This window comes from Colletotrichum truncatum (genome assembly GCF_014235925.2).
Source record: "Colletotrichum truncatum strain CMES1059 chromosome Unknown Contig_0007, whole genome shotgun sequence".
NCBI lineage: Eukaryota > Fungi > Ascomycota > Sordariomycetes > Glomerellales > Glomerellaceae > Colletotrichum > Colletotrichum truncatum.
The window spans coordinates 3,769,774-3,785,735 of record NW_027222404.1 but is presented as its reverse complement, the minus strand read 5'-3'; the positions used below and the strand labels follow the sequence as shown (position 1 = coordinate 3,785,735).

Genomic DNA, 15,962 nt, shown 5'->3' with positions numbered 1-15,962 from the left:
AAATAACACTAGGGAATGTGTTTACGTTTACAACCCAGGCACGTTGTAAGCACTTGAAGATCCGCCGGATCCCGTTGGGTTGGCCATGTCAGACGGTACAGACGAAAGAGAGACTGATTTACAACTTCCCTAGATACAATGCCTCAATCTCGTGTCCGTGAGCAGTTGCAGGTCACCAGAGGTAAAATGTTACCTGACAGATCCCATAGGATCCAAAGCTTACATCCTAGTGCGGGCACGTTACGTCGCCTCTATCCCTTAAAACCACTATGAGCCCTCTTGCCGATCGCAACGGCTTGGTATACTTCGTGATGTTTTTATGGGGCCATGCACTGCAACCAAGGGATAATACAGCATACATAGTACGTCTACGTCCGTAGATCATGAGACTAGTGTAGGGAAGTGCTGATTCCCCCAACTGTACTTGCTCCACCAATTCGGCTGGCGTTAGTCGGGCAACAGCTAGCGAAAGACATGGACTCGGGCAAGCCGGTTTCTAAACATAGCAGTTCAGAAAACGCTACGAAGCAACAATCGCGCTGCAGGTAGATCAGCGGAGGTGAGGCGGGAGGGGAGGACGATGAGGCCTCGGGGAAATCGGGTCCCCGGATGAAGATTAGTGCGGGGAGGTTATTCCTTGTTGCGGTTAATTGGCCCCGGCAGTTCGCTCTCGTATTAATCTCGGGGTCTCATCACAGTACGTCATATGCCTGTGGTTGATGTCCACTGGCCCCAGAAATCGGAGTACATGCGACTCTGAATACGAGAATCAACCTTAGGTGTGTTCCCCAGTCTTCTCAGCCACTATTAAATAAACCGGATATTTGCAAAAAACTACCTCAACCAGTCCAAGCAGATATCCCTCAAAGCTGTAAATTGGGGCCAGTATTCCGTTTTGAAAATTAAAAATACGTAATTAAGCTGGACCTTACCTTCTATGATTGCATATTCGCATATTATCCAGGTCACACTAGTAGAACGCTGCGGTCATGAGGGAGTGCCGATGGAGCGATGACCGGGTAGCTAAGCGAACGGACATTCCACGATCCCTCGGCAAGAAGACTGTACCAAGACTGGTGTGGCTGGCTACCAACGTCACTTTCCAAGTGATTCGAGTTTCCGGGGACTTGCCGGTAAAGTAGTTGTACTATTAGACATTGCACGTGTATGCCTCCAACTACAACATCCTTGAAAGTCGACACGAATATTTAAGGGTCGAATGTTCCTCCCAAGTTTCTCTCACAAGAACCATCACTCCAGCGAGAAAAACCATACAACCATAATACCAACCGCTTCAGCACCTTTCAAACTTAATAGTCATCTTCAAAACCGCCAAAATGCAGATCACGAACCTCTTCCTCTCTGCCCTGGCTGCAGCCACCGCAGTCTCTGGCTCCCCCGTTGCTAAGCGCGAGTCGAAGTCTATGATGGCCGCCGTTCCCGAGTGGACTATCGAGAAGTTCACTCGTTCTTGCAACGCCGAGGACACATCCTGCGACTACAGCTTCACCATCAACACTCACACTGCGGATCCTACCCCCTGCAAATTCACCACTACCGGCTCTCCCGCTAGCAGAGCCGCTTCCAATGCTAAGTGCGGTGCCTACACTGTCACCTCGGGCTGGAGCGGCCAGTTCGGCCCTGATGCCGGCTTCACCACCTTCTCCGTCACCGACCAGAAGCTGATTGTCTGGCCCGCCTACACCGATAAGCAGCTCGTCAACGGCCAAGCCGTCACTCCTGACCAGAGCTACGCCCCCCAGAACCTTCCTTGAATGGGAAATCACCTAAGTTAGACTCCGAAGTAAACAGGAGGAATGAACGGAAAGCTGGAAAAAGTACAGCATGATATGATGCAGCATTTATAGTAGTCTAATGTAATTCTAAGACAATTCTTCAGACAAAAGATTAAAAGACACGTTACCAAAAGTGAACTGCTCAAGTTGCGAATGTGAGACTTAGGCCAGTAACAAACACGTGATGCCCGGTCGATCGACAGTCAATGAACCGCGTTACGCCGAATTTTAACATGAAACGACGTAGTCGGCTCGGCTCGACTTGAAAGAGATTCGGAATTACTGGAGTAGCCGTCAATAGGAGTGGTTGGGAGACATCAATTAAGAACTAGTCTTTTGTAACACAACTCAGACTTAGCTGCAGGTACGTATAGGCCCTGTACAACGTTAATGGTATCAAGGCCTCTGCCGTAATAACACATCTTCAATTCAAATATACAGGCAAGCATAGTAGGACTTAGTTTACGTACACCAGCTTAAGCAACATCATCATGCTGGGTAAAAGAAGTCAAAGAGATGCTTTCCCATTTACCTTGAGTTATACGTGAATCCTCGTCACGGTGCCTATCTTAGATTCCTCATTGAGTCAAGAAGCATAGGTCACAAATAGGCATTATATGATAAGTGCAAAAGAATGTGTTTATATAATGTTGTAAATGACCAATATCAAACCAAACACCCCAAAATGTAATATTCACAAGACGCCGAACATGCTGATCTAACTCCACCACGCAATGCAGTCTATACTATATCTATACCATTTAACCAGTTTCCACTCTAATGTATGTAGGGTTCCTAAGTCTCCTTAGTTGGAGGGGCAGTATCCAATAGTGCAGGCATCCTGCTTGCAGCAACCACGGAAGCCGTTAGAGCAGGACTGGAAGAAGCCAGTACCAGGAGCGCAAACAGTAGGATCGTTCGAAGTGGGCTCGGCGTGCCACTCGTGGTCAGCCTGGGGAGCGGGAGTAGCGGTAGCCTTAGGAGCAGTCTTGGTGAGGGTCTTGAAAGCCTTGACGTCCGGGCAGTATCCAAGAGTGCAAGCATCAGACTTGCAGCATCCACGGAAACCGTTGGAGCACGACTGGAAGAAGCCGGTACCAGGAGCGCAGACGGTGTCGTCGCGCTTGACAACTGGCTCAGGGATCTTAAAATCAGGGCAGTATCCAAGAGTGCAAGCATCGGCTTTGCAGCATCCACGGAAACCGTTGGAGCAGGACTGGAAGAAACCAGTGCCAGGGGCACAAACGGTGTCATCGCGCTTCACAACTGGCTTGGGAGCCTGAACGTCAGGGCAGTATCCAAGAGTGCAAGCGTCAGACTTGCAGCATCCACGGAAACCGTTGGAGCAAGACTGGAAGAAGCCGGTACCAGGAGCGCAAACAGTGTCATCACGCTTGACCACAACGTCAGGGCAGTAGCCAAGGGTGCAGGCGTCAGCCTTGCAGCAACCCTTGAAGCCGTTGCTGCAGGATTGGAAGAAGCCAGTTCCGGGAGCGCAGACAGTGGGGTCCGAGGAAACGGTGTTGGTCTCAGGCTTCCAGTGTCCCTCGTGAGAAACGGGGGTCTCGGTGACCTTGGGGGTGGGCTCGACAGCGCTGTTGGGGCAGTATCCGAGAGTGCAAGCGTCAGACTTGCAGCATCCGCGGAAACCGTTGGAGCAAGACTGGAAGAAGCCGGTACCAGGAGCGCAAACAGTGTCATCACGCTTGACCACAACGTCAGGGCAGTAGCCAAGGGTGCAGGCGTCAGCCTTGCAGCAACCCTTGAAGCCGTTGCTGCAGGATTGGAAAAAGCCGGTGTTGGGGGCGCAAACGGTTGGGTCGGCAGGCTTCCAGTGGTTCTGTTGGGCGTTCTCTACTGGCGCAGAGTTGTCGATGGAAACATCAGGGCAGTAGCCGAGAGTGCAAGCGTCGCCCTTGCAGCAGCCCTTGAAGCCGTTGCTGCAGGATTGGAAGAATCCCGTACCGGGAGCGCAAACGGTGTCGTCGCGCTTGGACTCAGCAGCGGGAGCAGCCGCGGTGAGAGTTGCGACGGCAGCAAGAATGGTGAAGAGAGTAGAAGAATGCATTTTGATGATTTTGAGATGAAGTTTAGATCAAGCAAAGCAGGGCGTAAAGTGAATCGAAGAATTGAAGATTTGAAGATTTGACGTTATTTTTTGAACGATTGTCCCAAGAAAAGAGAAACCGACAAAGGAAATAAGGAAATCACAAAAGAAAAAGAGAAAAAGAAAAGGTTGGATGTTGTTGAGTTGTCTTGAGTATCTGTGATGATGAGGAGAGGAGAGAAGCATGATGGAGGAGGAGCAAGTCTGTTGATTTATAGACATTCACCAGCAACCAGAGGACAGGCTTTAGGAAACCGGACGCCATGTTCATCGTGACCCTAAAACCGCCTAGCTGGTCACCTCACTGCATGTTTACCTGGTTGTGAAGTCATCAATGGTAACAATTTTGGCATAAGCTAGTGGGCCAGCCACTTGGCTGCGCAAATTCCACCGACAACTCCCCCGGAATCTCAAGCTTGGCCCTAGTCTGCAGCAACACTATAGATCGAGGTAGGCTACTGGGCATGTTACGCAGGAAGGCTTACAATCAGCCCCCTCCCGTCATCCGTTGTATCGAGACATCGGGGAGCGAATCAGAGGTTGCGCAGCTCTCAAGCGCACTGCAAAAAAAATGTTTGTCAGCCCCCATTCAACAAGCGGGGCAGGGCTGAGCTGCAACTTTTCTGTGCTTGGGGCTGAAGTGCGGACGAGATGCCAGGCTACATTAGGCTAAGTCAAAGGCTGTATGCCCGCCTTGAGACTTCAGAAGCGGTGGCGCAGCAGGGGCGTCAGATGCCTAGAAGCCAGGTTTCTCGATAGTCTTGTGGCTGTCCTCACCTGTGCAAGGGTTTTGCGGTGATAGGAATAGTAAGCTTACTCTTGGCATAAAAAAAGGTAAGGAGGAAGACATGGTATCAAGATCTTAGTGGCAGAGAGAAGGGCAGAGTGACTGCACGATAAAATGACAGCTCTTGGGTCGCGTGGTGGATACCTACTCATCTACAAGTTGTTGCCTTTTTGCGTTAGGCAATTATAGTGTCTGTGAGCGAAATTCGGAGTGCAATAGACCTTAAAAAATAGAACTAACAATCGATTGCAGGTTGAGGTAGAAATATAAGGGGGTCGCTCGGCGGCGATGGTCGCAATGCATGAGGTTTCTTCTCTATCATAGTCTAGGCGTAAGGTAGGGATGAGTGACTTTGTCTTTGCTGGCCCTGGCTAGTGTGTGCGACATAGAAATTTATAATTCAGCCCCGATAAGTTGCAGTGGCGTAAAACATGTGAGCCTGCTTTTGTAGCAGTGATAATGAAGCATGTCAACGCTGATCAGGGCCGAAGAAGATCGGTTCCAGAGACCAGATAATCTCAATAGGAATTGTATTGGATACGGAATTAAGACGCAAGCACTCCGCGATGATTCCCGTGATGGAACCACCGGCTCAAGAAGGGGATGAGACAGGGTGAAGTTCTAGCTGCAGGATCCTTAGGCCACCGCCGATGCTGGTCCCGGCAATGAGTCTCTTTCTCGGGATTTCGCCGTGGCGGCACAGTGCTTGGCACACGGGACTCGGGACAACGGCAGCTAGAGGTTCACTTCGTCGGAAGTTGACGGCCGGTCCAGAAAGCCTACATCTCGTACGAGTGCATAACAATTGATTTGGGTACTTAAGTGCTGGGGATGGAGAATCAACTGTGGGATGCCGAATCTGGATGCGACAAAGGTAATCAGTGTATGCCATTCGTAATTAAACTCTCCCTGCCGTAATCACACCTAGTCGGAATATCTCTGAGTACCTAGATGAACTACTTACTTCGTAGTTACTGGAAGTAATTGAACGCAGCGCACCATTGTCGTTTCTAATTATCTCGTTGTCAGAATCTTAACAGCGTGTGACAGACATATGGTCCCATGTTTGATCAAAACAAGAACGAACAGAAATGACGCGGCTCAACGGCACTGTTTCTGTTTGTTTCACCAATCATGCCTAGCAGACCCCTGTGTTAACCCTTGCCAGAGCCGTTCATCGAAAGATTGAATTTGCAAGTTGCACAGCGCACTGTTGCGTCGGAATATTGAAGTTAGGCGTTCCAACAGGCAGCACCCCTGGTCAAATCAGCTAGGATAACAATAATTGACAGTGGCCAGGCCTCGATAGCGCCACCCAGTACTTTATTTCATACCCCCAACCCCCGTTCTGGTCGACATTTGGCGAAGCGAAGCTCAAGTCTGTTTTGGTCTTTTAATTAACACGGCGCCAGAATCCCGGCGTGAGAGGAAGCTTCTGGTCCGCCAGCTGGTTTCGACAACGCCCTCCGCTCAATTTCCCACAAGTGATGGGCCGGATCGTGGGGACAAGCGGGTGAGGTGCGAAGCCGCTACGGAAAATGAATCAGCTAAGCTCAGTGGTCCGTCAAATTTAGTAAGGAGAAAGGAGGAGGAAAGGAGGAGGAAGCAATTCCATATTTCTGTATCCCCGTATGTCTTCTAGCATAGCTGCAGTTTTCTTCGTTGCGTTTTCGTCACTCCTTTTCCCATTCTACGTCTCTCATTCTTCGGCTTTTGGTCGTCATTCATTTGTTCAAAACCACAAATAAATAAACACTATGAAATTCTCTGCTTTCTCGCTCCTTGCGCTGGGCGCTCTTTTCCCTGAATGGGCCAATGCATCGCTTTCCGGCAGTGTCGGACCGACGACTACTCGCGCTGCCAAAGCCGCCAAGAAGACGTGCAAGATCACGGACTATGGTGCCAAGACCGGCGCCACAGGAGACATCAGCGCTGCGCTTACTTCCGCATGGAACGCCTGCAAGACGGGCGGAGAGATTCTGATCCCATCTGGGGAATGGGGTCTTGGCAAGTGGGTGACTCTCTCGGGAGGTACCGGCGTCTCCATCAACCTCGAGGGCACCATCTACCGCACCGGCACTGCTGGCGGCCACATGATTATCGTACAGAAGTCGACGGATGTTGAGTTTTACAGCGGAAACTCCAAAGGTGCTATGCAAGGCTATGGCTACCAGTTTCACAAACGTAAGTATATCGCTTTTCCACAGGAGAAGTTAGCGTACTAACATCACGGCAGAGGGCAAGGGCGTCTACGGGTAAGATTCACGCGCCGGATTCTAGATAGCGAAAAGTTACTAATAGTTGGCAGACCTCGCCTCTTGAGATTCGTCTCGGTTACTGACTTCAGCGTTCACGATATTGCTCTTGTCGATTCTCCTGCTTTCCACTTCGTCATGGATGGCGTCAAGAACGGCGAGGTCTACAACATAATTGTTCGCGGTGGAAACCAAGGTGGCCTCGACGGACTCGATCTCATGGCTTCCACCAACGTTCATGTCCATGATGTTGCTGTTACCAACAAAGATGAGTGGTAAGCGAGCCCTTTCCTCCCTTTACCAGAGCTGCAATGGTGAGCTCGATGGGTTGCTCCGTCAGGACCTACTACACCCGTAGTTTCTGCCAGCAGCCGGATCTTGCCGGTGCTGTTTTTTAAAGGTTGAACGTCCAACTAATAGGGTTTACAGTGTTACTGTTAAGGTATGCCGACTGCCAGAAGAGAGAGTTTCTGATGAAACACCTCCACGTGGTATTTAAGCTATCGAACAAACGAACTAACCGTGCACAGAACAAGTCCAGCCACATTCTCGTTGAGGATATTTTTTGCAACTGGTCCGGAGGATGTGCTATTGGCTCTCTCGGCGCTGATACTGGTGCGTGCACACATGAAGCCAAAAGAAATGCAACGAATTCAAGTACTAACGCCGCTGCAGCCATTTCCGACATCACTTACCGCAATGTTTATACGGTCAACTCGAACCAAATGATGATGATCAAGAACAATGGCGGTGACGGCGTCTTTCAAAACTCCGTCTTTGAGAACTTCATCGGCCACGGCAATGCTTACTCTCTCAAGATCGACGCCGCATGGGCCGGCCAGAGCAAGGTGGCAGGTAACGGCGTTGAGTACAAGAACCTGACCTTTTCTAACTGGAAGGGTACTGCCGCCAACGGCGCTTCCCGTGGCCCTGTTGTTATCCTCTGCTCTGCGACCGCTCCCTGCGAGAACATTGACGTCTCTGGCATCAACATCTGGACCGAGACTGGCTCCTCCATCGTTGACAAGTGCAACAACGCCTTCGGCAAGGGTCACTGCTTGCGCACCGGCTCCGGTACCTACACCAGCGTCGCTACGACCAAGACCGTTGCCAACTATGCCGCCGCCACAATGCCCGGCCAGATCACTGCTGGTCTTGGTCTTACTACTTCCATCCCTGTCCCTGCTGTGCCCACGACCTACTTCCCCGGTCAGAAGCCTAAGAGCGCTTTGCTCGGCTCTGCTTAACTTATAAAGACATAGCCACCAAGAATCAGTGTCTGATTCGACTGGGATTGAGTTAGTCATATTTTCCTGTAAATATTTTGCTTGGGCAGTTACGGGGCACATCTCATTCGGGAAATGATGAATATTTTCTTCTGCCAATCTAACTCGATATATGATCTGTTTTTTCTCGCTATACATTGTCATATGTTATGATGACGATGTCTGAACGCTGACCTGAGATTTGATCCAATCTTCATCTAATGCACCCATCGTCACTGTCTTGACACCTTGTATTCCAACAAAGTCCTTCAGCTTACACCTCAATAAATAGGTAGGGGTACAGCTCCATGCGTGGCAGAAACTGTTGTTTCGTACGTCGCCATAAGGACTGGCTCTAGGGTCTTCCGGGTTGTAGCACTCCCAAAAGGTGTCTGCGCCGGCCCGAACCATGCCTCCCCAGTAGTCCGTCATAATCTCAATACACTTTTCGTAACAGCCTAGTGTTGCAAGGGCATCGCATACGTGATGCCAAAGATAAGGGGTAAGAGGTTTGAGAGCATCGGGGTGGGCTAGCGTGTTAAGCAATGCTGTCCTCGCCAGTTCCTTCGGGAAGGCTTCAGCCAGAACAAGCCACGATGCTGAGGCGTAGCTCACTTGGGCCTTGGGGCCAGAAATGAACACGTTTTCCGACGAGATGAAAATCTTCGCTGCTTCAGTCATTCGAGCTACGAGATCCAAAAAGGGGGCTTCTTCGCCAAGGACCTCAGCGAGAGCGTTTGCTGCTTTGAGTGAGTACAAGAGAACACCATGTTCACCAGCGCTGTGTTCCAACCCAGGCTGCCAATCAAGAAACTTCCACCCCTCACCCTTGGACTCGTCAAATGCATAGGTGGTAGTGTCAAGGTGAGTGATGGCCCGTTTCACGCAGCCTAAAACAGTCGGCCAAAGGGCATGGCCCGAGGCCGTGTCGCCCGACGCTGTCACATAGTCATTGACAATGGCAGCGAATAAAGCATCGTAGTCAACGATATAGTCAGTTGACGGAGTAAGCTGGGGCTGCTCAAAGATGCACGCAGGAACCGAGTCGTCCTCGCGTGCCACCGCGGCAAACTGGAAGATACAGCGCTTGACAAGGTTGAAGTCCTTGAACGTGGCGTAATTCGCAAGAGCCTGCAGACGAAGATCACCGCTCCACAGTCGGCGGTCGCGACGAGGACCGTCTTCAAAAACTGTTTGCATGCAATCTCTCAGTGTTGAGATACTGACGTGGTCAATCTTCTGAAGGAGGTTGTCGTTGAAATGCAACGCCTCCAGAGGATGATCCTGACCAATTGCGCTGACGCACTCGCACTTGATGTCTGTGAAAACAACTTTGTACTTGGGCGACGTATCTATGACTTCAACGCGCAGAAAGCGGAAAGAGTAACGGCGCCTCAGGGTGACGAGTTCAGGGCACATATCAATATTGATAACCTCATCTGGCAACCAACTGGTACTGATCCATGTTTTGACGTTGTCCATGCCTAGCGTCACGTCCAAAGGAGACTCGCCGAAAGTTAGGCGTAGCCTGCAAGGGGCGTCCATGTGAGATCCCCGTGACTCAAGGCGCATTGACACATATCCAACCATGTGTATGCCAAAATCCAATATGAAATCATCGCCTTTACCCCAGGCCTTTGAGGGTAGTTGATCGATTGGCGGATCCGCCAGCTCTGCGCGAAGGCCGAAGTATTCGTTTTCATCTTTGGCGAAGTTGATGACCCTCTGCGGTGTTCGTACCCATTTATGCAGCTTTGGGCATAGGTCGTTGGCTACCTTTTCGAAATTCCTGTTCCATTTGGTTGGAAGAACGCTCTCGACCATGGTCTCGGGAGCATCAGACATGATGGGCTTGGGGCTTGAAAGAGAAACTAATTTCTTGGCAAGGAGTCTTGGGCCGGATAGCTAGGCTTCAAGCACAGGGTTGTTCAGGATTCAGCTGGGACGATGCGTTCAGCTGGCCAGGCTGCTCTAATGTGGCAGTCTCAAATAGAAGTCATAAACGCTTCGGTATTTCACCCCTCCGGGAGAGGCATCTAACCCCACTCGGTCGGAAAGTAGAGGCGTGTGGCTGGCGCTTCCGATTACTCAATCGGGTCCTCTTCGTCGTCACGATCCCGGAAAAAAGGGCACTAGTCTTGATTACAGGGAAGAATGCGGTGAGTATGGGCGGGTGGTTTTTCAGACCCGGTTACGAAGCATAGGCGAGGCTAGCAGGGCTTTAACTGCGGTAAACTGCTGTAAAGCTATACGGTGGTATGGTGTGAGCATGCAAGGTGGAGTTTTTCCATCTTTCTTTTCAGTCTGTACAAGATGAGTTGCTTGGTGCTCAATTTAAGTATGATCAAAGCGTCGTAGTGCTATCTCTTGAACTGCCATCATACTGCCCTCTTCTGATGCATGCCGAGACCGAAGGACATCAATTTTACTTTACTAAACCGGGAAATATAGCAGCTTTACCTTCCCTCTCAATGGCCCCCTTTACAGACTCATTTCAATTGTACTTACCATTCATGTCGTCTTTAACAGCCCCGGTTTATCTCGTAGGTAATCAAAGACTAGAGCGTGTCGAAGTCTGGATTCTTCGTTACATTTACTCCGCACGAACTCAAGTGGAAACGTGGGTGGTTATGGGGACCCCAGATTAAGACCAAGCAGACGGGTCATTGATGCACCGGGTCGAGGTAAGTTCATGTCGAGAGCTCCATCTACGGTACCAATTGGGCTAGACGGCCGGAAAGAATAACCAACCACGGCCCTTAAGGCTATTCTTCGGGAAATGAACTGACTCAGGACTCCATTTGCCGAAGCCAGCAACTGACTGACTCCTTTCCTTGGGAGATGTGTTGACAGCCACACAATCGAGCCATCACTGAAACGCACTGGCATTATGCCATTGTCCCACAACATGGCTGTAAGTCGGCCTTTTCCCCACAAAGAGTCGACCACATGGCTGGTAAGGATACGAGTCACGAGCTCGGCGATCAGCCCATGGCTCGGCTGAGGGGTTCTACCAACAATTAGACTACCAGACAATAGCCCTCGGTCGGACAATCGCTGAAGCGACGTTGACCCGAAGAAGTGCCTACGATCGCCTCTACTGGAACGAGTCACGAAGCATGTTTGACAATAAGAACTGGGGACATTCCTGGCTTTGTTGTGACTGTTACCCCAGTTCCCCAGACTGAAGTTCTCGACTCCCCCAGATTTGTTCAAACTTTATTTTTTTTTTGGTTGGGAACCCTTTGAGCAAAATTTTCAAAGGTTTTGCAGTAAGAGTTACAGCAACTGAACTCTCAACATGAGCGCAACCAACCTTGAAGCGTCAAAGACGCCCATCGTCGCCGACAAAGACGACATCGCCGCGGCCAAAGGCGAACACGTCGAGCAGATCGGCCACGCCGCCACCGCCGAGGACCACGAAGAAACTGCGTTGCAGGCCATTAAAAACAAGCCTTGGGCGTTCGTTTGGTGTGTTTATGCCATCTACGTCCTCGTCCTCACCAGTTTCGACAACCAGGCGGGTGGCTCTATTCTCGGTATACCACAGTTTCGCCAAGACTTCGGCTCGGAATACAACGGCGACTATGTCCTCCCTGCTAAATGGCAGTCTGCATATAGCGGAGCTCCCGTAGCATCGTAAGTGAAGAATGCGCTTATAGATGTGATAATAAGCAACTAAAATCTTCCCTCCCAGTGCTGTCATCGGATCACTTGGTGCCGGTTACGTAGCCGACATCATCGGCCGAAAGTGGACATACCTGCTCTCCTATGTCTTTATCTTCACCGGCATCACGCTCGAAACTATCAGTACGACTAATGAGATATTCTTCGCCGGAAAGTTCATTGCGGGTTTCCCCATCGGCGCCTTCATTACTGTCAGCATGACATACATTGGCGAAGTCGCACCGTTGGCTCTTCGTGGAATCATGACAGCAGCCGCCGGTATCGCTTTTACCATCGGACCCTTCATTGTGTCGCTGATTCTTAATGCGACGGGCACCAGGAATGACCGATGGGCTTACCGAGCCATCTTTGTTTCACAGTACGGCGTCAGCGGTTTGGGTTTCTTGATTCTCTTCTTTATGCCAGAGTCTCCCTGGTGGCTAGTGAACAAGGGTCAAATGCAGAAGGCGGCAAGGTCCCTTAGCCGTCTCGGATACGATGATGTAGAGGTTGAGAAGCGGCTTTCTATCATCACCACCACTCTTTCCGAGGTACGCAAGGAGACGGAAAGTGCAAGCTTCGCCGAATGTTTCCGCAAGTCCAACTTACGCCGCACCATTCTCTCTGTTGCCCCCATGAGCATTCAGGCCCTGTGCGGCGTTTACTTCGTTGCTTCATATTCGACCTATTACCAACAAATTGCCGGCTACTCGACCAAAGAAAGCTTCGTCCTGGCTATCGTTCAGCAGATCCTGTCGATGCTCGGCAATATTGTCTCCTGGTTCCTCATCGACAGAGTAGGCCGTCGTGGGCTAACTCTTTATGGAATGTGCATCTTGACAGTTCTCCTGATGGTTACTGGCGGTCTTGCCGTTGCAGGCACTCCTGCTGCGATTAAGGGAACAGTTGCTCTGCTCCTGGTGTACTGCTTCTTCTATAACGTCACCATCGGAGCGACCGCCTACGCTCTGTTGACCGAGATTGCGACTTCTCGTCTCCGTGCAAAGACAGCTTCCATGTCCTTGGCCTTACAAAACGGTCTTTTCGTAAGTCTTTACGCTGAAAGAATGTTATTTGTCTTGCAAGTTTACTAACCATGAGCATAGACTATGTGGGCATTTGTCATTCCCTTCCTCTTCAACCCTGATCAGGCAAACCTTGGTGCCAAGGTTGCATTCATCTTTGGTGCCCTTGCCATTTTGTCCACGGTCTACCTTTGGTTCTACCAACCTGAGGTTGCAGGCAGGTCGTATGAGGAGTTGGATGAGATGTTCATGAAGAAGGTGCCCGCAAGACAGTTCAAGGACTTCAAAACGGAGGTTGAGGAGAAGGGCGCGCGAGCCCTTGCCGAAAATAATTGAAACCAACTGGGCGGTTTGGGGCAATGAAAGAAACCATGGCAAAACTTTCAGTGGGCTGGCCTCTAGAGAAGCCCTAGAGACATGAGCTGAGCCGGCTATGGCTAGGCCAATCTAATACATTCGGACGATTAATGATAATTTTACGTTTATGGAATTCCTGTTGGGAGTCTCCGTGATGTGTAATTGATATATACTTGTGTTAAAGCAAAGCGGTGCTACAAAGCACCACACATGTTTAGACTTAGAGGCAGTTTGGGAAGTGAATGCTTCTTCCATCCCAAATGACATGACCTCGTCATACTGTCTGCTGCAAGGAGAGCAGCACTTGTCTGCCACTAATTCTGCCATACTCCTGACACTCTCGATGAAGGTCTCCGACAGTGGTTGCCTATGATGCATCAAATCATCATTACCCCTGACCTTGGTACGGCCAATGCCTAGCTAGACCTTAAGGTTCGGGCACTGCCAGGTTTATCTGCGGCCTTAAAATATGCTTCAAGCAAAACAGTTCCGCCAAGATATTATTGGAAGGGACATGGTGAAGCCAAGTAGCTTCCGTGCCACTATGCTGATATGTAGACTTGATAGAAAACTAACGAACAAAGACGCGCTTCACCTACGAACCTAGTCCGGAAGAACCATTCTACAGAAAACACAGATGCCCTGCAACTGCAATCAACGAAGGAATTCATTATTGTGTTACCGTGGGTCATCTGGAGGCTCGTGTTCCTTAAGACATGGATTGATGAATTCTTAAAACTCGCAACTTACCAATGTCAAATGGTTTTGTCAGTGCTACAAAACAGAACTGGGTGAAATGAATCGCAAGTATAAAATGAATTTTGAGAAGGAACTAAAACAATTTAGAAAGCAGCCAATGCCGTGATATGTTGGCCACAGCTTGTTACAAGTTCAACTCTCATTCGGTGGAGATATGTAGGCGTTCGTGAAAGCCTGCTGAGTGCATAGAACTTACGAACGACCAACTTGCAGGTGCGCGTATTCAGCGCCGGTGCTTTCCGAAAATCATTTCCTTTTATAAAGATTAAGAAGAAGCTACCTAATAGTAACTGCTCGCCACTCCATTTGAAATAGGGTATGCGAGGGACAAGGGGTCAGTTGTACTCCCAGGAACCAGGTGCAAATTTGAATATGCATCTGCGAGCGGAGTCGCAGTAGGCCGAGACAATGCGCAAGGTAAATCTGGGGGCGGAGACAGGACACGTGCTAGTGCCCATCGCTCGTCTCCGCATTCACCAAAGAAAGGCATTGAGCAGCTGGGAAGGCTCATCAAACTTCGTCATTCTGACAACGAATCTGCCACTTTCCCATCAATCCAATCATTGCGAGTTGCAGAAGCACTAATGTTTACATTTGGAATCGATGATATGGGCTTGTGTCATCCCATAGCTGTCGGTGAAAGCCATCGGAGACCAGCGAGAGGCCCAAGATAAAGCCAGGTCGGAGCTTTCCTGGCCCTTATCACTCGAAACCTTCACGTGTCTTCCATTACATAGCGATTTGATACTTGATTCTCACCTATAGACCTGTTTGGAGAAGCGGAGCCGACCGAAGCTGAAAAAGTACGGATAAACACCTACCTGATCAGTATGGGAAGAAAGCAAGGCACTTTTGTCTTTCGCCCAATCTCTGTGCGTAGTGCACGCGGTCATTGACTGAATTGGGCAAAGATACGACGTCCGGGCCTGCACGTTGCAGCCTGTCCAACAGTCAGGAACCTTGCCTCTCATCTGTTCCCCAGGGTGGCGTGGGGCCTACCACACCCTGCGTGCGTACCGTAGCCCGTGTACAGCACGCCCTAGCGTGTTCCCTTTGGATAGTTTGGGGGGGCAAGAGGCCGAGCGACTAGGATGACAGATGCAGCAAGATAGTTGTGTTCATGCTTCATTGCCTGTGATTCGTGCTTGATCTTGAGGAGTCTGGGGTGAGATGAAAGATTGATGACAGTGTCCCTCAACCCCGGTTCACACTTAGGTTCTCGGCCCTGCCCGGCAAATGGACATGTAGAAAGCCAAACCAAATTGAGGGGAAGGAAGCCGGTGCTAGGGAAAGCGAGGGAGAAGTGCTTCATCAGTGTTAACGTTAGGCCTGTTGAGGGTCTTAGCATGGGCAATAGCGCAGTCGCAGTAAAACAGATGACAGCTTCTTTGGGGCATTGAGCCGCCAATCTAAAGAGTTCGTCTCTTTATTACAAGCTTAATGGGCGGCGAGTCAACTATGCTATCCAAGCAATGACGCTTCTTATCGCCAACCCCCCTACCATCCATCAAAATATGGTGTGTAGCCACAAGCTAGAAGATGAGCCTTACGTACCACACACATGGTAAGCAGTCCTTTACTCACTCGAGGAGAAAGATAGTGGCCAGAAAAGCAGACGATTGACTGGCGATATACGCTGAGGAACATAAATGATCATCGATGCCGTCGTGTTCCCCCTTCCATTCGATCCACGGCGTTGGTGGCGCTGGGCGCGGCTGATGCAGGCCATCTCACACCAGTCCCAATTCTCCGCATCCCTCCGTGCTCTAGTAGCAATTTGGGGGTCACAATGCACTGGCGTGTCTTAGGGTCTCGGCCCCTAACAGCCATCATCTGTTTAGGTGCGCCCCAAGAGTGCGGAAGGATCTGTCACACCTGCTCGCCGCATAGAGCAAGGATGGTATCGAGCCTATCAAGAGATTGTCAATGATCTGTGGTTGACGCC

The 15,962-nt window shown here is 50.2% G+C and overlaps 5 protein-coding genes across 5 annotated transcripts; 3 read left to right on the top strand and 2 right to left on the bottom strand.

The window, feature by feature from the left end:
* Positions 1–1,337: 1,337 nt before the first annotated feature.
* Positions 1,338–1,775, top strand: CTRU02_211444 (uncharacterized protein; the record flags this gene model as incomplete). The annotated part of the gene is made up of 1 exon (XM_036720467.1): positions 1,338–1,775. One exon carries the CDS (start codon positions 1,338–1,340, stop codon positions 1,773–1,775), a length of 438 nt encoding a protein of 145 aa, XP_036588210.1.
* An 826-nt stretch (positions 1,776–2,601) lies between these two features.
* Positions 2,602–3,864, bottom strand: CTRU02_211443 (uncharacterized protein; the record flags this gene model as incomplete). Its single annotated transcript, XM_036720466.1, has 1 exon — positions 2,602–3,864. The coding sequence occupies one exon, from the start codon at positions 3,862–3,864 to the stop codon at positions 2,602–2,604; it is 1,263 nt and encodes a 420-aa protein (XP_036588209.1).
* Positions 3,865–6,447: 2,583 nt separating this feature from the next.
* On the top strand, positions 6,448–8,192 carry CTRU02_211442 (rhamnogalacturonase a; the record flags this gene model as incomplete). The annotated part of the gene is made up of 4 exons (XM_070205635.1): positions 6,448–6,874; positions 6,927–6,945; positions 6,999–7,220; positions 7,463–8,192. 4 exons carry the CDS (start codon positions 6,448–6,450, stop codon positions 8,190–8,192), a joined length of 1,398 nt encoding a protein of 465 aa, XP_070060878.1.
* Positions 8,193–8,378: 186 nt separating this feature from the next.
* CTRU02_211441 (alpha-l-rhamnosidase) lies at positions 8,379–10,055 on the bottom strand (the record flags this gene model as incomplete). Its single annotated transcript, XM_036720464.1, has 1 exon — positions 8,379–10,055. One exon carries the CDS (start codon positions 10,053–10,055, stop codon positions 8,379–8,381), a length of 1,677 nt encoding a protein of 558 aa, XP_036588207.1.
* Positions 10,056–11,511: 1,456 nt separating this feature from the next.
* Positions 11,512–13,237, top strand: CTRU02_211440 (MFS hexose transporter; the record flags this gene model as incomplete). The annotated part of the gene is made up of 3 exons (XM_036720463.1): positions 11,512–11,849; positions 11,908–12,922; positions 12,983–13,237. 3 exons carry the CDS (start codon positions 11,512–11,514, stop codon positions 13,235–13,237), a joined length of 1,608 nt encoding a protein of 535 aa, XP_036588206.1.
* Positions 13,238–15,962: the final 2,725 nt, after the last annotated feature.